This window comes from Macaca fascicularis, chromosome 2, assembly GCF_037993035.2.
Source record: "Macaca fascicularis isolate 582-1 chromosome 2, T2T-MFA8v1.1".
Classification (NCBI taxonomy): Eukaryota; Metazoa; Chordata; class Mammalia; order Primates; family Cercopithecidae; genus Macaca; species Macaca fascicularis.
In genome coordinates, this window is record NC_088376.1 from 28,867,511 (window position 1) to 28,889,641 (window position 22,131).

Sequence of the window (22,131 nt, forward strand, 5' to 3'; positions counted from 1 at the left end):
CTGGACTTTTCGAGGAGTTGAAAATGAGAAAATAAAGCTAAAAGATCTTGATGTTACAAAATTAAATTTGAAATCTAACTTTTAGGTCATAGTGATGATATAAAATAATTTTCCCTAAAGCCTTAGGACAATAGTGCATAGGGAAGGTAAACACCTTGTTGAAATCATAGAATAGGAATCTAAATATTTGTCTCTTTCCAAAGTGAATTCTCTTTCTTCCATAGTGTGTTTTATGCCTTATGCCTGCTGTGTCAGAGCACACAGTCTCCGTTGGTAAGCTATGGCCTGTATCTTTCTGGGTCAGCCACATTTCAGAAATGAGAATGCACTCTAACCTTCACCTACAAACCTTTTCAGAAGTGGAGCATTTGACTTACACAGCCCAAGGCCCCTATTGTGACATTTTTGTAATTTTCAAAGAGTTTCCTTAGAGTCACACTATTTCATACTATGCTGTAAAGCAATGGCAATGTGGTCAAAGCGTTCTAATATTAGCAACTGCCCCACATCTTTTAAACTCTCCTAACCTGTGAATGTAGGTAATTACCAATATTATTCCTTTTCAGACTTTTGTTCCATATTTAGCTTGCAGATTATGATTATGAAATATACACACTGCTGAACGGTTTCTTTATGTCTTAAATCTTTGAACAAATCTTAGAATAGAGATTCTGCAGTGCTCTGACACCTCACACAGTGCCCCACAGTCTGCCTGGCATGTGTCACACGTATTTTAGGTCGTCCTTTTGGTGGCAGAGTTTTTATCATGCAGTACATCCCACATTTATTATCAATTCTTCTCTTGCTTGCTATTAACCAAATAATAGCAAAAACAAAGAATAAAGCAATCAAGTGATGACACATGTTAGTAATAGAAAATAGGCAAAATGGTAAAATCAGGTTTGGACTTTCAAAAAGTTTTTTTTCTATATAAACTATCATTTTACAGGAAAGATGAGGAAAAGAAAAATAGGTTAGAAAAGGGATAATTTTAAAGTTTGAAGTCCATTTGTATTTTTTATTCTGCCTGTCTTAGTGGGTTTTAATGCACTATCCAAAGGGTCAAAACTGTGTATAAATTAAATTATGTGTGAAGGATAAGATTTTTCTACTTAAGCTTCAACCGTGAATAAATCAGATATTTTCCTTTATGGAAAACCTAATTCTTTGGGAAAGAATAGTTGGACCTTGATATTTTATCTTGCCCTTTTTATTTAAATGTTTGACAAGATAAAAAGATGTATGTCATCTTGGAGGACTAGGGGAGGGATAGCATCAGGATAAATACCTAAGGTAGATGATGGGTGGATGGGGGCAGCAAACCACCATGGCACGTGTATACCTATGTAACAAACCTACATGTTATGCACATGTACCACAGAACTTAAAGTATGATTAAAAAAAAAAAAAAAGAAAAGAAATCGTGAATACAGGATCATACTGGGAAGATATTTTGTTTTTCAAATGGTAATTTTGTTTTTGTTAATGGATCTACCCCTGATTCACATTGTCAAAGGAAAATAACAAACTGTGTGATTTACAGCCCTAACTTGGAAAAAATATCTACATTCCTAAAGGTGAACATATAGATATTTTTTCTCAGAAGAATCACTAACTCTAATATATGAACTAAGATACAGATCAGTCGGTTCTTAAAATTATTAAATGCTTTTCTCAAATACGAGAGGAAAGAATTCAAATGATATTGATGGGTGGTTTTAGCTAAGAGCGGTATCTGAAGAGAAACTGTTCAATAGAAGGTTAACATCCAGTTCTCCAACAGGGAGTTGCATTCGTTTTGTTTTGGGTTTCAGTGTTTTTTTGGTTTGTTTTTTGCTTTTAACAGGAGGTTATTTGGGTGATCCAGCGCATGGCTGAGTCTTTTGGATTTAAGTATTTTCAAGCCAGTTAGTGGACCATCTAGCTTTCCTTTTCTGCTTTGGTAGTCTGCCCTTTGGCTCTCTTACTTCTTATTAGCAACAATCTCAGCTCCAGAGAGGGCAGGTGCAGAAGGAAGATGGCAGTAAAACATACATCTCCATAAAGCTGAAGAAGCACAGGTTTAAGAGAAACCTGCAGATTTTATGACAAGCTATTCAGTCCACCCTTATTACAGATAACTGGAAGTTGATTATATGAACTTCATTTTTCGTAAATCTCATCAATACCATCACGTGATTACATTTTCCCCAAGGTGTCATCAAATCACCTATTAATGACTTTACTCCTAGAAAAGGATTCTACTGCACTGTCTGTCCCTGCCCACATGCCCTTGCCTGGGTCTACCCTGAAGGTCACCAAAGACAGGCACAGGTTTTGCTGCATAGTCTCGCGTGAGGAATTTTTTTTTCTTCAGGGCTGCCTGAAGAGCCTCAACTCCACTTTTCCTTGCTTCTTGGTTGAATAATTTTGAGTCGTCCTACATAGTCTCTCAGAGGCCTCCAGTGGGATTGAGCCCCAGTTGTTTACAAGTTTAACTATCTCACTAACACTTCTGTTTTGCTTTCCTTCCTTTTCTGTCTTACTTCTCTATTCTTTAATTATACTTCCTGTATCACCTTCCAAATAAACTATTTGCCCCCATATCATCTCAGAACTTGTTTTACTTTATTTTTTATGAGAGAGACCCCAATTAAGATGGTAATCAAGAAACTATCTTATTTTTATATTTATGTCTATAAAATTGCCAGAAAAGGCAGATTTATAGAAATAGAAAGTAGATAAGTAGTTGCCTAGGGCTGGGACATAAGAATAGAGATTAACTGTAAAATGAGTATGAGAGATCTTATTGTGGGAATAAAATATATCCTAAAACTGATTTATACATGATGGATTCAATAAAGTTACTAAAACTCACTGGATTATTGGTGAAATGGACAAATTTTATGATATATAAATATACCTCAATAAAACTGTTAAAAATGAACAGATAGTAAGATTTAGAGAGGTAAAGTACCCAAGGTGACACAAGCAAATACAAGTCAGAGGAAAGGACAGAGTTCAGGCCATTTGACTACACTGAGAAACAGCATTCTTCTGTGAACTAGTGACCTTGTTTTAACTCATTAAAAATGGAAGGTCACGAAAAAGTTTAAAATGTACCAATTAAACCAAATATGCATATATCTATGATATTAATTATAATAATAATTTATTTACTGCCTACTTTATGCTAAACAACTTACCTAGATCATTTTATTTAATCTCACAAAGGGCCACGAGGCAGGTATTATTCTTCTTCCCTGCTTACACATGGAGTGGTGGAGCTTGAGAGAAGGTACGTGACCTGTCAGAGGTCACACAACTTACATGAGGCAGAGTAGGGATTCACCCATGGTGGTCTCATTCTGGAATGCATGCTTGTAACTACTATATTACACTGCTTCTGTGAGTAACTAGGATCTATATCTCCTCTTACCATTTAAGTATGACAAAAGAAAGAGCTCCATACCTCACTGTTGAGTTTGTTTATCTGCTGCTTGGTCTCCTCTGCTTTGATGAAGAGAACAGCAGCTCCAATCTCTGGATCTGGAAAGTGACACACACACAGAATGAGTCCTTTAGGAATAAATCTCATATTTGAGGATTGAGGCAATTAGAATATGGAAGAAAGCCCACGCTACCACTTTTAATCTTTTCTGATGTCTGTGCACTGTACTGTCTTTTGGGGATCAAGCAAGTGTTTTTGTATTCCTCTGGATGGCACCAGATATACACATCATGGTGGTGATTGCACCTACAGTGACTGGATGTGTCCATTGCAAATACCCCATTTCCTCGAGTACAGTCACCACCATTTTCCAAGATGGCACGTTTCCTTTTCTTTGACCATTGTTTAAAACTGTATCATAGTTAGTGCTCAAGCCATAGAAAAGGGATATTATTTGCATCCTCTCGTTCCATTCTAAACATTGATTCCTGTGCCCACGAGCACATTTTCCTCCCACATATATATCAGCTACTAATATCCACTGCAGGTTGCCTTTCTTTTCCTGCATCACTCTAAAGGGTAATTTCTCCCAGCTTTTAGTTTTTCTTCTTCACTTTTTCTCTACTTTGCTCTTCCAAATATATTTATTTTTGTCAGGGACAAGAGTACAGGTGAGTCAGTGCCAGCTTGAGTGGAAAAGATTTGACAGATATAACCACCCTAATTCTGGTCAATTATGAGGAGAAAACTTGTTGGTAGGGGAAGAAAAGTAACTCAAAACACTCTGAAACAGAGTAATAAGAAATTGTTTTGCAGATATATCTTGCAGAGATAATCCATTTATTCAACGAATGATTGAAGGTCATATACGATAGGCCAGCCCTCTTTTAGAGGAGATAGCAACCAATAAAGAAAATACAGTTGACACTCATGGAGTTTAGAATCGAGCAGGAAAAATAAACATTTAAAAAGTAGGCCAGGCATGGTGGCTCATGTTTGTAATCCCAGCATTTTGTGAGGTTGAAACAGGAGGATTGCTTGGGCCCAGGAGTTCAAGACTAGCCTGGGCAACATAGGGAGATCCCATCTCTACAAAAAAAGTAAAATAACTAATATAAAGTAATTATGCAATAGGTTTGAATTTCATACAAAGGGCAACATAAAACCATATTAGGGTTTTAAGCACAGGAATAGAGTAATACAAATAAATTTGAATTAATAAAATTCACTTTGCATAGAAAACGGTGTGAGGTCAAAGCAAAGACTTTGGTAGTCATGCAAGCAAGAGATAGATGTAGCTAGAGAAAGAGTGGTAGCAGCAATGATAGAAAGTCTTAGAGAGAACTAAGATATTTCGGAAGTTACTTCTAGAAAGCTTGTTGCTTGAATGCATAAGCATAGGGGTAGGTGATAGGCTAAGGAAGAGGAAGAAGCTAAAAGAGTGGTAGGACTAGAAATATGTGAATGAAATGGTGAGTTTCTGTGCATTGTCTCTAGTTGAACCAAAAAGATAAATATCCAATTGAGGTGTCAACAGGCTTTCATTGCAAATATATCAGTTTGATGATAACTATGATTTCTTTGATCCTTGGTCCAAGCACAGTAATATCAACATATGTAAGTCAATTAAATCAATAAATCAAGACTGTACCCCTTATCCTTTTGCATTCTCCTCACTTCACACTCCCAATCAAGGAATTTCACAAGTATCCTTTAGTTTCCCAAGATGAGTGCTGGAAAGAATTACTGATTCAGATGAAATGCTGGTATTCTACCAGAGAAACATCTCCAGTACTGTACATTCAAATGTCTTTCTTGGGTTTGGCTTTGTTCATAAAGGGATTTGTTAATTACCAGGACATTCTAACACAAGGATTTTAGAACTTGGTGGGAAGGGAAGGGGAGGCTGGGTGAGAATTGCTGGCCTTGAATTAGGTAGTTTGCTGGTAATTGTTTTGGATTGTCTCTGCCTATTCAACACATGTTCATTATTCTCTTTTTATCAAATACAGGTGTGTCTTCTTTAGAGTTTGTCATTTTATTTGTCTTGTTGACAGAATTCCTCTTATGAGCAACAAACTCAAGATTGAAAAGTAAAGACAGGGATTAGAGTTGGAGTACCCTCACATTAATTCACCATCACTGAAGGTTAGCACATCACATAGTTCTCCATCATTTCCAACATGCTTATATCTTTCTGAAGTTGTTTTTCCTCTGGAAAACTGCAATATATAACCTCACACTGAACAAATTGCTTAAATATAACCAATGTTCCTTCAGTGCACAATCAACATGGCATTTCCTCTAGATAATGCTTTTGTGGATTAATCTAAATTTATAATAGTAAAATATGGTTATCCTCTGAAATATAGCAGAAATTTGAGTCTCCTGGCATACCAATTACCTTGGCTGCTAAAGGGAAGCTCATCCAATCTGGACAGAGAAATGATCACAAATGACATTTTAACTTTGAAATGGCATAAACTCATGTCAAATTATTCAATGGTATTGGTAAGGGTCTATGACAGAGAGAATATTCTAAGGACAGGAAAGCAAAAACAAACAAACAAACAAACAAAAAAATGTCCATAGCAAACATTACAAGTTAATAAGAAATATTGTACCTTGGGAGAAGACTAAATATGGATCTTACCTCCAAGAGGAGGAGAAATTCTGGGCTCTGATCTGATTCGTTCAGAGCCAAAATCAAAAGTCTGACTTTCTTCACTGCTGTTTCCATCTTCAATTCCATCAACAATCCTACTTAAAATAAAGGAAATTGACTGGTTGTGGATTCATATTCATGGATTCCAGTATTTTTAAAAGAGTTAAAAGATATTATGTTAAATTTCTAAATTCTAGACACTCTAGAACTGAACTATTTGATATAGTAACCATTAGCCTTCTATTGCTATTGAGTACCTGAAATGTGGTTTGTGCAAATTAAGATGTGCTGTAACAATAAAATACACACTGGATTTTGAAGAATGTGTTGAAAAAATGTAAATTATTTCACTGACTATTTTTATATTATTTAAATTTAAAATAATATTTGGAACATATTCTGTCAAATAAAATATATTATTAAAATTAATTTCACTTTTATCACGCTTAAAAATGTAGCTGTTAGAAAATTTAAAATTATATATGTAGCTCACAATTTTATATCACATTATGTTTCTTATCACACACTGATGTTGTAGACAGAGGTTCTTTTACTTATTCTCAGATTCAAAACTTTAAGGTATGGTACAAAAGTCCTCTTACCTAAATTCATGTTAAATCACGACTCTCCAGGTTTTAACCCTTAGCATCACAGAAAATAAATATTACACCTCTACTCTAGACTTACAGAAAATTCTAAATGTAAGAGTTAAAGAATTATATTTAAATCAGTATTTAGTCTTCTTTTCATGGTAAATAGTATCTAATCCACTCATTATTTTAAAAAAATACAAGTCGATTGTAGAAAATTTAAACATAAAGGTAACAAAAAACCAGAAAATAAAAATCACCTGTAATCTACTACTATAGTCAATATTTTGATGTATGTCCCTAAAATATTATTTTCTCTCTAAAGGAACATATATTCTTTTCATAAATGTAGGATCATATTGTATATAAACCTTTCTTTCTCAGCTCTGATACAGTCTCTTCCGATTTATAATTTATTATGTTTAATTTTAGTATAAACTTAGAAGGAGAGTTAAGCAATATTTTCAAATTACCATCTCCAACTGAATTCTTGAAAATTTATCATCCGCCTACTTTTTACTAAACCTATTTTGTTTATCTTTTCCTTAATATTTTATATTAATGAATAAGAATGTTGTTCAAATAAATAATAAAACTATAGTATTTGAGAAAGATCACTTGCTTTATAAGCAGAAAAACAAACTTTTAATCCACCTTTCAGTACTTAGTATCTCTGAGATCTTGGATAAAATATTTACCCTTTGAGTTTCACTTCTTACAACTTTATAATAGAGATAACACAAACTATAGGGTTCTGAGAAGATTAAATGCAACTGTGAATGTGAAATTACCTAGCAAAGTACATGAAACATAAAAAGTAATACATATTTTGTTCATGCTTTTATTTATTATTCAGCTGTTATGTGATTTTGATGATGGCTGTTGCTTTTCTACACCATGGCCTACCCCTGAACATCTTCGGAATCAGGATTTTTCATGCTTTCAATCACCTTTAGTGGATTCTAAAATGATTTTTAAGAAATTAAAAATAGAACCATGCTATGTTACTTATTGAAGAGACCAGAAATAAAACTAAGTTTTAGCCATCCTTGATAATAAGGCAAGAATAGTATGAAAAATAAAAATCTGCATTTCATTTTCTTCCTAATTTCAACTGGTTGCTTATGAAACTTTTGGTAAGATCGAGCACTGAGGGGTTAACATTGATGGAGTTTGTTCCATTTCTTTTATTTTCATTATCAATCATAAAATCACAATGTAGGAATATACATTTAACATAATAGGTAGTGCAAAATGAATAAAGGGAGTAAAGAAGGATTTCTGAACATTTAGTATTTTGAGAACATGACTAAAGCTATTTTGCTCATCCTGCATGCACACACACTTGCACATATACTCAAAAAACTGCCCACAAAACTCAGAAAAGCTGAGGATTCCAGGAGAGGAATCTGTGGAGTAGAAAGGCTCAGAAGGCTGAAGGCAGGTACTACTCTGTGTAAAAGGCAGCCACGATCATGTGAGAAAGTTATATGATATGAACTCTCACCTTGGACTGAGGTCTGGGGGTCCAGCATTATTCAAAGTTGAAAGTTGCAATTTCAAGTTCTTCTCTTTCCTTTTATTATGGTTGGGGGGGTCAATTTCCTGCTTGGTTTTGGGGGAATTTGACCTGGAGACTCTGATAGGTGAGTGAAAGGGCACCGTTCCCGAGGCCAGTTGCTTTAAGCTTAAGCCCAGGTAGGTTTTACTGCTTCCAACCTTCTTGTTGCGTGAAGAAGATCCCCTTGTGCAGATGGGAGAGAGAGAGGCTGTCTCCTCTTCCTCCCCCTCCTCCTCCTCTTCCTCATCTTCCACAATGGATGGGAGTCGCTTGTTGATGCTGCCATTTCCCTTGGGCTCTGACTAAATTAGTGGATAATATGAATTAGTACAGACTACAAAGACCGCAGAAGAAGTATCTCATTAATGCTGGAGGTCTCATTTGAACAAAGTCAAATTTCTTAGGGACTCTTTTCATTAAATCTGAAGTCTTTGCAGATTTTGTTATTATTTTATCAGGTGCTAAAGGTCTTCCCACTTCTGCTCTTCTCCAGGTTTACCCTCTATGCTTTCTTGATGTTAGCCCCTGATTTTAACCCTCCTCTTGGTCTTTTAAACTGTCTTCATGGGGAGCCACGTGAAAGGTGCATTATACCAGGTTTGCAACTGGATTTTAATTCAACCTGTCATTTGTAATAGTATATGATGGCATGCTCTTAGAAATAAAGATATTTTCCATTTTAATGGAGGGTCTTAGGTCTTGTTATTTAAAATTACAGGATCTTTACTGGAACTTTACATGGAGATTAATCAGCAAAATTGCGTTATTCTTGAGAATAAAAAAAGCTTTCCTATTTTGGATCACATGAATGGAAGAAGATCAGAAGTATTCTCAGCTACTCTGCTTCCTGCTCTCCTTGTTCTTTCCAGTCACTAGCAAGAAAAGAAGCAAACCACCTGGTCTGCTTCCTTTGAAGAGCCTTGGAAAAGGAAGGAAAAATAGTCTTGCCAAAACCCATCCTATAACTACTGGACTCTTGACTGGGATCGTTCAACTTTGTAGACTAAGAAGAGGAAAGAAAGAGTGTGGGAAAAGACAATTGAGGTGATGATGGAAGGGCTAGGGCAGTAAACACAGCAAAGGCTAACTAGTGGCCCTCAACAGAGTCACTGTAATAGTGTGTGCTTTTTGCTTTGCCCCAGACATGGCTTCTCTTCTCACTTTTCTGTGCCTCCGTCTTTTTTGAAAATTGATTCCCTTATACCCGATCATCAATAATTTATAATAAAAATAAGGCAAAGAACTGAAAATCTCTAAGATTACTATTCAAACTCTGGGCTGTCATGGTTATTGACTTAAAGGAATAGTTGTTCTTTTGTTGTATAGGGATTTTGCTGTATATATTACAGGTATAATAACATTGCAGTGACTTATAGGCAATAGTCCATTCAGTGTAGGCCATCGATGCTGAGTGAAATGTATAGTTTACTCATGAAGTTCTTGTACTTTAATCTCATTAGCTCAAAATTTCTTGAAGAAATGGCATTCTTAGACTCATCTTTCCAAATACGTATGGTTATTTTAATTAATGATGAGGTCATACTTTTGTTTGTTTGTTTTGCTGGGATAGTCATGATGTTACTCTTGTTTGTTTTTCACAGCATTTAAAACTCTGTGTTTTTAACAAAAACTGGGCCTACACGGAATTACAGGGGAACATTTGTACACTAGCATTGTTGGATAGAAAAATTAGTTTACCCAGCTAAAGACACAACAGGGCAAACTTAATCTAAGAAATGAGAAACAATGAGCGCATTCTCTAATTAGAATTCTGTTTACATTTGCATTGGCAAGTTAATCATTCCTTTGTTTCAAGAAGCCTCTATTGGCTCTAATTGAATTCTCTGACTAATAACCTGTCAAGTATTTGTACTTCTACAAGTTTGTGGAAATTTCATACCTCCATTTTGTCATGGAGACTTGGTGTCTTGGACAAGGTGCTTAGATACTGACTCACAATCAGTGCAGCAGACATTACTTATACCAATAATCAATTATCCCACCTGCCATCATTGCAGGCAGGACCTAAGTTTATTATATTATTAAATATTCAGCCTCACATTAGCCTCTGTGCAGGAGTATCAGTTACTTTCTTCAGGCCATCTATATAAAAACAGCTGCTTTCTGCATGTAGCTGGATTCACCTGTTATACACTGCCATGAAGTTCAACCACAGAACTCTTCCTTCTCAACTGATGTATCTTTTCATTTTCTTCCTGGAAAATGCTTTCACGAAGGCACTAGGGTTTTTATACTCATAGTTAAACAAATCTAGAATTTGGCTCATGATACTTTGCTGGGATAGCCACTTCAAAGTTACAAATGACTAGATTCCATCAAATCTGTCCTGACTAAAGGGGAAACAGAACAAAGTCTAGTGGTTGAAATTCATGAACTTCCAGTTACACAGTCCTAAAAAAAAAAAAAAGTCCTGTGACTTACTAGCTGTAACCTCGGTCAAATAATATAATTATTAAATTATTGGTTTCTTCATATGTAAATTAGGAATGGTGTGAGGAAAACACTAGATATTAGATAATGAAAACCAAGCACTTTAGCAATGTGCAAAGAGTTTAATAAATGCTTGCCTACATGATGCTGATGATCATAAAGAAAATGAAAACATTTATACTGTGGCAAGTGCTACAAAGGGTTCTGGTTACCTCCTTTTATGCAATATCCTCCCTTCTTTCTTAGTTAACAGAACTCTCAGCAATGCACCCTCCACAAAGATTACCTTTCTCAGGTTCCCTTGCCACTTGGTTTGGCCATGAGGCTAAGTTATGAGATGGTAGCATATAAGTGAACAGGTTTTAAGAAATTTTTAGAAAGGCTCATAGAAACACTGTAATCTCTGTCTTACTCTTGCACATTTCTTTTGTTTGTACTCTGAAGTATGGATTAAGTGAATGTATGTTCAGCAGTCCCCATGGAGAATGAGATCTTGGAGAAGGAAACCATATTTTGAGAATGATGATGCAAAAATAATAAATAATACATCCTGGCACCTTATTGACACATAGGAGTTTTCATATTTTTCATTTCTGGACTTGTCTATGAGAGGGAAACAACACCTGTTATTCTGGTGGTTTTAACTTTACAAATTAACTTCAGCCTAAATTATACAGAGGATTTTGTTGTTGTTTAAAGTTTAGGATGTTGTAGTCTTGGAACAGATCTTCATTTTCAGAGTTCTATGAAAGGCAGAGGAATTCAAATTGAAAAATACAAAAAAAAGTCTCTTTTTTTTTCATAAGAAAGAGAGTATAGAAAGGTCTGAGGTGAAAGCAGTGCAGTAGAAAGGAAAAGCTGTCTGATGAGAAGAGTTAAGACATAAAGACGTTTATGGAACATAAAGGCCATTTTGCTTGTTGCTGAGGAGGATTTTGTAGAAATAAGAGAGAAAAGACAATTAGTGCTAGGAGAAACTTGAATGAAAGCACTGAAATGCTTTAAGAGCTTCTAAGAAGCTTCCCAATGTAATATTAAAAGTGGGCCTGTAATCTTAGCACTTTGGGAGGCTGAGGCAGGCAGATCACTTGAGGTCAGCAGTTCAAAACCAGGTTGGCCAACACGTTGACCCATTTCTACTAAAAAATACCAAAAAAAAAAAAAAAAAAATTAGCGGTGTGTGGTGGTGCATGCCTGTAATCCCAGCTACTTGGGAGGTGGAGGCAGGAGAATCATTTGAACCCAGGAGGCAGAGGTTGCAGTGAGGTGAGATCACACCACTGCAATCTAGCCTGTGCAACAGAGGAAGACTCATTCTATGATAAAGACACATGCACACATATGTTTATTGTGGCACTATCCACAATAGCAAAGACTTGGAACCAATCCAAATGCTCATCAATGATAGACTGGATTAAGACAATGTGGCACATATACACCATGGAATACTATGCAGCCATAAATAAGGATGACTTCATGTCCTTTGCAGGGACAAGGATGAAGCTGGAAACTATCATTCTCAGCAAACTATCACAAGATCAGAAAACCAAACACCACATGTTCTCACTCATAAGTAGGAGTTGAACAATGAGAGCACATGGACACACGGAGGGGAACATCACACACCGTTGCCTGTTGGGGGTGGGGGGCTAAGGGAGGGATGACATTAGGAGAAATACCTAATGTAGGTGATGGGTCGATGGGTGCAGCAAACCACCATGGCACAGGTATACCTATGTAACAAAACTGCATGTTCTACACATGTAACCCAGAACTTAGTATAATTAAAAAAAAAAAAAAATTAACCCTATTTGACCCTTCTCCACCATCATCTTCAGTAAATTCTTAATGTCTTCATAATGCATTATGTAATTTGATCTATTTGTGTGCCTCTGTGTCACAGGATTATTGGTAATAAAAGTCTAGCTAACAATCTTAACGAATCAGTTTTTTCGGGAAACTTTTCTTGAAATTAGAGAGTTCTTAAAAGTTGAAACTGTTTTAAAAGTTCATTGAATCATAAAACATGGTTCCAGAATATCTCTCAACCATATTTTTAGCATTATTGACATTTACAAGAAAAAGTCTGACTACCAATTTTAAATGCAATGAAAGTACTTTTAAGATCAACACCTTAGGACTTTACATTTGGCATGTTTTGGTAACAAACTGCTTTATAATGGTAACTATAAAATGCTTCCATAGAAATATGAGTTTCAATTCTCCTCTATACTCAAACTCAAGCAAATCAGTTGCCACATCTCTCATTGGAAAGTCAAGTAGGGAAAGTAAAAAATAAATACATGAAATTCTGAAGAGAAAGACAGATTTATTGGTAATCCTCCAGATTTTAGATAAATATTTTGCTCTTTAACAAAAGCCATACCTGTGAGACCGTAGATTTGTTTGATAGTCTTGATATCACCTGAAAGAACAAACAGAAGTGTTAATCATTGTATGTCTTCTGGTGGTTTGGGGCCGGGTGAAATGCAGCAGGCAGAGGAAAGAGAAGTATGTACAGAGTTTGCGGGAGGGCAGGAGCACAGGAAGGGGTGTGGATCTACCTGTGCAGGCTAGAGAAGAGAAAACACCGTCTACAATGTGCCAAAAACAACTGCCTCATCCTACCCTCTAGGACCACTACTGATCAGGTGTGTGTAATGAGAAAAGGAGCACCAAGTTGAATGTCTACCACAGGATACCACACCTAGGAAATAATGACCACAATAGTGGGCTTATTGGCTGTATTTTCCACCTTGATGCTTCGTTCTCTCTCCTTTTTTTTCCTATATCTCCCTATTCTTCTTTCTTGCTATTTTGCCAAATTTGCTCATCTTCCTTGATTTTTCTTTCTGTCTCTGTGGAAATAGAAATCTATGAAATTGTTTCTTACTTAATTTCATTACTTCTATTTATTGGCCTCTCTTTTTGCCTGAACGCTCAGGCATGAGCTATTCATCCTGTTCCACTTGTTTTCCACTATCTCACCATGGTAATCCCTGTGGACTAGGTTTCAGTTTACTGGGAATTCTAATCCCCTAATTGAATCAAATATTCCATTGATTACAAAAAAAGAAGAAAAACTGCTGCTAATCAGTGTTGATATGCCATCAATTGTAAGACAGATTTAAATTTCAGAGATGCTAAAATTGGGGAAAAATATATATCTTACTTAGGCTTGAATCTCACGACACATTTTGTATAAAATCAAACTATGGCACTATAGAGGAGTATATTAAAAACATGCACCTTCCACGATGTACAAAGAAGCTCTGGAAATTTTAAGATGACCTGGAAACATGCTTCTGATATTATCTACATTGTTTTTGTTCAAATATATTATTTCATTTTAATGTGGTAATAGATGCTGTTAATTAACATGATTTTATTCACATGAAAAAAATTTGTACTTGAAAATGATCTGCCTAGAAAGCCAGACATATTTGGTAATTCTGTCACCCTCCCCTCATTTTTTTCCCTAGATGATTAGGGAAATAGATCTGTTATATTTACACAAATGCCAGGATCATTATTGCTGTGCAAATATATGTTTCATCAGTGTTTAATTTTATGATAGCAGTCAACCGATTCTACATCTGCTTAGCTGCCTAAATATGCATTAATCAGATGCATTTTAGACATAAGTTTTGTGATAATTCCCTAACTAAATGGTGACAAATAAAACAGCTGAATAGTTAAAAATGTGAAAAATAAAACAAAATTATGGTGTTCTTGCTACTGTGGTAGACATGAAAACATGTTTGGAAAAAGCCTTTCATTTATAGCTTGGATTACAGAAGAACATCACAATGGGATTCAGGAAGCCTGAACACCTCCAATCACAGATAGCCTTAGAGATATAAGAGAACGATGCTGGCCTTAGCAGTTTCCAGCTGTCTGGTTTACCACTAGATGAGTTCTGCCAAGTTGCTGAATCCCAGAGTCATTTTTCTATACTAGTGCTTTTCAAACATAATATGTGCACATGAATTACTTAGGGATCTCCTTAAAATGCAGATTCCGACATGGGAGGTCTGAGGTGGGGCCTGAAATTCCTAATTTCTAGTTAGCTCCCAGGTAATACTGGTGCTGCTGGCCCTGGAGACACATTTTGAGTAGTAAGAGCTTATGACCAACATCACAGTTATTATCATCCTATTTCCTATCAGTTATTTATCCATCATGTGATAAGCACCCTTATAAGTGTTTCCCAGACATTATGCACATTAATTCCCACTGTGATCCTACAATATAGGTATTTTTAGTCTCTATTCTGCAGAAGAGGAAATAAAAGGACCAAATTAGAGTTAAGTGATTTGGTGATGGCTGCAAAGTAATAACTGACTAAGCAGAGAAATGAACACCAGATTGGCTGTTATTAAGGTTAAATGCAATACTATATTTAAGTGTTCGGCATGCAATATATTTTTCTTCCTCCTACCTTTTGATACCTTTGATTACGCAAGGTAACCTTATCTCATCTTTTACCAAATGTACTGATGGTCAAGAGTCAAGCAGAATAAGCCTAGTACCAAAATCTGGCATAGACACAACGAAAATAGAAAACTTCAGGCCAATATCCCTGATGAATATAGACATAAAAATCCTCAACAAAATACCAGAAAATTGAATCCAGGGAATCCAGGAGCACATCAAAAAGTTCATACAGCATGATCAAGTAGGCTTTATTCCTGGGACGCAAGGCTGTTTTGACATACAGAATTCAATACATGTGATTCACCGCATAAACAGAATTAAAAGCAAAACACGAATGATCACCTCAACAGATGCAAATAAAATCAACTTGCCTTCATGATAATAACCCAGATTAGTCGTCAGAGGAATATACCCGAAAATAGTAAGAGCCATCTCTTGGGCAGGTAGCAGCTCCGTGTTTTCCTGGGACGGTGCGCCCACCGAGGCAAGCCGCCATTTTTGCTGTCTTGCCGCCCTCGCCCCTGTTGCTTTCAGGCTTCCAGAGGGTGCGTGGTGACAAGGGACTGGTGCAGATCCCCAGCACCATGGAGCTGCCCTGTGGAAAAAGCAGCCAGACCTTTTTCCACACAGGTCTCCGATCCTGTTTCTCCTTACGGGGCGGCCCTTGTGACCTGGGACTCCAACACAACTACCCTGTCCCCACCTGAACTTGCCAGTTGGAGGTGGCTCTGCAGTTCTCACAGCAGGAACTCCCAGAGAAAACCCACAATCCCTCTGCTATTGCAGCTGCAGTGGTACCGCCCTAACCGCTCTGTCTGGGGCTAGGGAAGGAACAAAAGGCCTAGTCACTATGCTGGCACCTTCAGCACACTACACACGGTAAGGAGAGGAATCCAGACCCTCTTCCCTGTGAGCCCAGGCCTCCCACTCTTCATGAGGCAGGGCCTCTGGCTCCGGACCACAGATCAGCCTCCTCATCACAGCAGAGCACACCCACTGGTACTGGCTCTGAGGTTCCCTGGTGAGGGCTCCCAGAGGCAATCAACAGCCCCTCTTGTCATTGCCACAGCAGTGGTTCTGCTCCTCCTGCCCTTGGTATAGGGAAGAAACAGTCTGAGGGCTTCACATATGCTCCGAGTACACCACAGCCACCATACAGGGAGAAGCTCAGTCTCTCCTCCCTATAAGCTCTTGAACCTCCATTCTTCACCAGGCAGGGACCCCAGTTCAGGCCAGCAGTGCATTTGTCTCATCCCCTGACTGAACATTTCCAGTGGCAGGGGCTCTGTGTTTCTCTGAGACAGAGGTCCCAGAGACAACTGAAGGCCCACTCCCATGGCCACTGCAGAGTGGTACTGCTCTTGCTGCCCTCGGACTGGGAAAGGCACAAAGATCCTGAGTGCTTTAACCACACTTCTAGGAAGCTGTAGTTGCCCCCAGGAGAAGAGGCCAGTCTGTCTACCCTATGACCTACCCACTCTCCCTGCTTGTTATCAGGTAGGGCGCCCCCAGCTTGGGCCCCCAGTGCAGCCACCCCAACCTTGGCTGATTATACTGATTGGTAGCAACTCTGCATTTCTCTGGAGTGGAGCCCCCAGAGACAAGAGAAAGGCCCTCTGTCACAGCCACTGCTAAGGTCCCTGGCCTTGCTGCCTCCAAGCTGAGGAGGCCACATAAAGCCTGAGCTCACCCCAGAGTTGCAGTGTGCAGCCCAGGAGAGCCAAACCGAGATCTGCAGCCAGCACTCAAGTGGGAGAGGAGCTCACACTGTCAGAGTGCTGACAGAGAGCACAGCTGCAATCATGAGGAAATACAGAGGAGCCACATGGCCAAGCAAGTGCCTACCTACTGGCCATTTCACTTAAGCACCACCTACTGGATCACAGCACAAACTTCAACACCAAAAATACTTTTGGTAATAGGCTCCTCTGTGAAACCAAAGAACTCAGCTAAAAATAAAGGCCCTGCACAAAGCCTTGGCCCTCTGAAAACATCCAGAAATGAAACCTACTGATTATACCCAAATTACACCACAGTTAGAGGAACACCAGCCCACACAGATGAGAAAGAACTAGCGTAAGAACTCTGGGAGCTCAAAAAGGCAGAGTGGCCTCTTTCCTCCAAACAACCATGCTAGTCCCCCAGCAAGGGTTCCTAACTGGGTTGAAATAGCTCAAATGCCAGAGATAGAATTCAGAATATGGATGGGAACATAGACCATCGAGATTGAGGAGAAAGTAGGCACCCAATACAAAGAATCTAATGAGTACCATAAAATGATTCAGGAGCTGATGGATGAAATAATCGTTATAAAACAGAAGCAAATAGCTGAAAAACACACTACAAGAATTTTACAATGCAACCTCAAGTATTAACAGCAGAATAAACCAAGCTGAGGAAAGAATCTCAGAGTTCAAAAACTGGCTCTCTGAAATAACTCAGTAAGACAGAAAATACATAAAAAAGAATAAAAAAGGATGAACAAAACCTCTGAGAAATATGAGGTTATGTAAAGAGACCAAAATCTATGAATCACTGGGTCCCTGAAAGAGCTAGGGAGAAAGCAAGCAACTTGGAAAACATATTGCAGAATATCATTCATGCAAACCTTCCCATCCTCACTAGACAGGCCAACATTCAAATTCAGAAAATGCAGAGAAATCCTGTGAGATACTACAGAGGAAGACATCCCCAAGACAGATAGTCATCAGATTTTCCAAGGTCGAAATATAAGAAAAAATGTTAAAGGCAGTTAGAGAGAAGGGGTAGGTCAGCTACAAAGGGAACCCCATGAGGCTAACAGCAGAATTTTCAGTAGAAACTCGACAAGCCAGAAGAAATTGGGGGCCTATATCAACATTCTCTTTTTTAAAAAAAACTTTATGTTAAGTTCAGGGGTACATGTGCACGTTTATTATATAGGTAAATTTGTGTCACGGGGGTTTGATGTACAGATTATTTCATCGCCCATGTACTAAGCCTAGTACCTATTACTCATATTTTCTGATCCTCTCCTTCCTCCAACCCTTCACCCTCTGGTAGGTCCCTATGTCTGTTGCTCCCCTCTTGGTGTCCATGTGTTTTCATCATCTAGTTCCCACTTACAAGTGAGAAAATGTGGCATTTGGTTTTCTCTTCCTGCATTAGTTTGCTTAGGATAATGGCCTCCAGCTCCATCCATGTTCATTTAGAGAACATGATCTCATTTTCTTTTATGGTGGTGTAGTATTCCATGGTGTGTGTGTGTGTGTGTGTATGTATGCATGTGTGTATATATGTATATATACATAGATACACACTATATATACATATATACACATATATACATACATATATATAATATATCTCATATTTTATTTTATCCAGTCTATCATTGATGGGCTTGTAGACTGATTCCATATCTTTGCTATTGTGAATAGTGCTGCAATGAACATATGTGTGCATGTATCTTTATGGTAGAACAATGTGTATTCATTTGGGTATATACCCAGTAATGTGATTGCTGAGTTGAATGGTAGTTGTGCTTTTAGCTCTTTGAGGAATCTGTACACTGCTTTTCACAACAGTTCAACTAATTTACACTCCCACCAACAGTGTATTCTTCCTTTTTCTCTGCAATCTTTCCAGCATCTGTTATTTTCTGACTTTTTAATAATAGATATCTAACCGGTGTGAGATGGTATCTCATGGTTTTGATTTGCATTTCTCTAATGATCAGTGATATTGAGTTTTTTTTTTCATATGACTGTTCGCCACTTGTATGTCTTTTTTTGAAAAGTGTCTGCTCATGGCCTTTACTCACTTTTTAGTGGAGTTGTTTGTTTTTTGCTTGTAAATTTGTTTAAGTTCTTTATGGATGCTGAATATTAGACCTTTTTCAGATGCATGGTTTGCACAAATTTTCTACCACTCTGTAGGCTGTTTGTTGATAATGTCTTTTGTTGTGCAGAAGCTCTTTACTTTAATAATTAGATCCCACTAGTTAATTTTTGCTTTTGTTGCAATTGCTTTCAGCATCTTTGTCATGAAATCTTTGCCAGGTCCTATGTCCAGAATGGTATTTGCCTGAGTTGCCTTCCAGGGTTTTTTTATAGTTGTGGGTTTTACATGTAAGTCTTTAATCCATCTTGAGTTGACTTTTACATATGGTGAAAGAAAGGGGTCCAGTTTCAATCTTTGCATATGGCTAGCCAGTTATCCCAGAACTATTTATTGAATAAGGAGTTCTTTCCCCATTGCTGGTTTTTGTCAGCTTTGTTGAAGATCAGATGGTTGCAGGTGTGTGGCCTTATTTCTGGACTCTCAATTCTGTTCCATTGACCTATGTGTCTGTTTTTGTACCAGTACCTCAGCATTCTTAAAGAAAATAATTTTCAACCAAGAATTTTATATCCAGCCAAACTAAGCTTCATAAGTGGAAGAGAAATAAGATCCTTTCCAGACAAGTAAACGCTGAGGGAATTCATGACCACCAGGCCTGCCTTACAAGAGGTCCTGAAAGGAGCACTAAACATGGAAAGAAAAACAAACAAACAAACATACCAGCCACTACAAAAACACGCCTAAGTACACAGACCAGTGACACTACAAAGCAACCGTACAAACAAATCTATATAATAGCCAGCTAACAACATAAGAGGATGAAATCCACACAGATAAATATTAACTTGGAATGTAGATGGGCTAAATGCTCCACTTAAAAGTAACAGAGTGTCAACATGGAGAAAGAAGCAATACTCCCTGGTATGCCATCTTCAAGAGGTCCATCCCACATGCAATGACAATCACAGGCTCAAAATAAAGGGATAAAGAAAAATCTACTAAGCAAATGGAAAACAGAAAAAGGCAGTGGTTGCTATCATAATTTCAGACAAAACAGACTTTAAACCAACAAAGACCACAAAAGATAGAGTAGGACATTACGTAAAGAGTCTAATTCAACAAGAAGACCTAACTATCCTAAATATACATATACCCTCAAGAGAGGAGCACCCAATTCATAAAGAAAGTTCTTAGAGACCTGCACAGAGACTTTGATTCCCACATAATAATAGTGGGAGACTTCAATATCCTACTGAGAGTATTAGACAGATTGTTCAGGCAGAAAATTAACAAAGATATTCAAGACCTGAATTCAACACTTGAATAAATGGACTTGTTAAGTGTCTACAAAACTCTCCACCCAAATATACAAAACAACAGAATATACATTCTTCTCATTGCCACGTGGCACATATTCTAAAATCAATCACAAAATTAGACATAAAATAATCCTCAGTAAATTCAAAGAAACTGAAATTATACCAACCACATTCTTGGACCACAGTGCATAAAAACAGAAATCATCATTAAGAAAATCTCTCAAAACCATACAATTACATGGAAATTAAACAACCTGCTCCTGAATGAGTCTTAGGTAAATAAGCTAAGGCAGAAATCTAAAAGTTATTTGAAACTAATGAGAACAAAGACACAACATACCAGAATCTTTGGGACACAGCTAAGGCAGTGTTAAGAGGAAGTTTATAGCACTAAACAACCACATCAAAAAGTTAACAAGATCTCAGATTAACAACCTAACATCACAACTAAAGGAACTAGAGAAGCAAAAGCAAACCAACCCCAAATATAGCAGGAGATAAGAAATAACCAAAATTAGAGCTAAACGGAAGGAAATTAAGACATGAAAAATCATACAAAGGATCAATGAATCCAATAGTTGGTTTTTAAAAAAATTAGTAAGACAGACCATTAGCTAGACTAACAAAGGAAAGAAGAGAGAAAAGCCAAATAAACACAATTAGAAATAAAAAAGGGAATGTTACCACTGACCCTACAAGAATACAAAAAAACCCTCAGAGACTACTACAAACACCTCTATGCACACAAACTAGAAAATCTAGAAGAAACTGATAAATTCCTGGACACATACAACCTCCTAAAACTGAGCCAGGAGGAAATTAAATCCCTGAACAGACCAATAATGAGTTCCAAAATTGAATCAGTAATCAAAAGCCAACCAACCACAAAAAAGGTGCAGGACTAGACAGATTCACAGCCAAATTATGCCAGTAATATAAAGAAGAGCTGATACCATTCTGACTGAAAGTATTCCAAAAATTTGAGAAGGATAGACTCCTTCCTAACTCATTGTATGAGGCCAGCATCATCCTGATACCAAAACCTGGCAGAGACACAACAAAAAAAGAAAAATTCCGTTCAATATCCTTCATGAATACAGACAAAAACCCTCAACAAAATACTAGCAAACTGAAACCAACAGCACATCATAAAGCTAATTCACCATGATCAAGTAGGCTTTATCCCTGGGATGCAAAGTCGGTTCAACATATACAAATAAATAAATATGATTCATCACATAAAGAGAATTAAAGTAAAAAACCCATGATTATCTCAATAGATGCAGAAAAGGCTTTTGGTAAAATTCAACATCGCTTCATGTTAAGACCCTCAATAAACTAGTCATTGAAGGAATATATTTTAAAATAATGAGAGCCATCTATAACAAATCCACAGCCAATATAATACTAAATGGGCAAAAGCTAGAAGCATTCTGTTGAAAACCAGAACAAGACAGGGATGCCCTCTATCACGACTCCTATTCAACATAGTACCGGAAGTCTTGGCCAGGGTAATAAGGCAAGAGAAACAAATAAAAGGCTTCCAAATAAGAGAGAAAATCAAACTATCCCTGTGTACAGACGACATAATTTTATATCTAGAAAACCCCATAGTCTCTGCCCAAAAGCTCTGTGATCTGATAAACAATTTCAGCAAAGTTTCAGGTACCAAATCAATGTACAAAATCAGTAGCATTCCTGTATACTAACAATATCCAATATAAGAGGCAAATTAAGAATGTAATCTCATTTGCAATTGCCACGAAAAGGGTTAAATACCGAGGAATACAGCTAACCAGAGAGGTGAAAGATATCTACAATGAGAATTATAAAACACTGCTCAAGGAAATCACAGA

General features: G+C 37.3%; 1 protein-coding gene across 3 annotated transcripts in view; it reads right to left on the minus strand.

Annotated features, from left to right (window-relative positions):
• KCNH8 (potassium voltage-gated channel subfamily H member 8) overlaps window positions 1–22,131 on the minus strand; it is a 380,763-nt gene that overhangs the window by 12,524 nt on the left and 346,108 nt on the right. For all 3 annotated transcript variants that reach the window (XM_005545676.4, XM_074033725.1, XM_074033726.1), the window contains 4 exons: window positions 13,084–13,122; window positions 8,193–8,548; window positions 6,084–6,190; window positions 3,452–3,528 (listed from right to left, as the gene is read on the minus strand). In XM_005545676.4, the coding sequence (XP_005545733.2) occupies window positions 3,452–3,528; window positions 6,084–6,190; window positions 8,193–8,548; window positions 13,084–13,122 (579 nt within the window). The remainder of the gene's footprint in view (window positions 1–3,451; window positions 3,529–6,083; window positions 6,191–8,192; window positions 8,549–13,083; window positions 13,123–22,131) is intronic.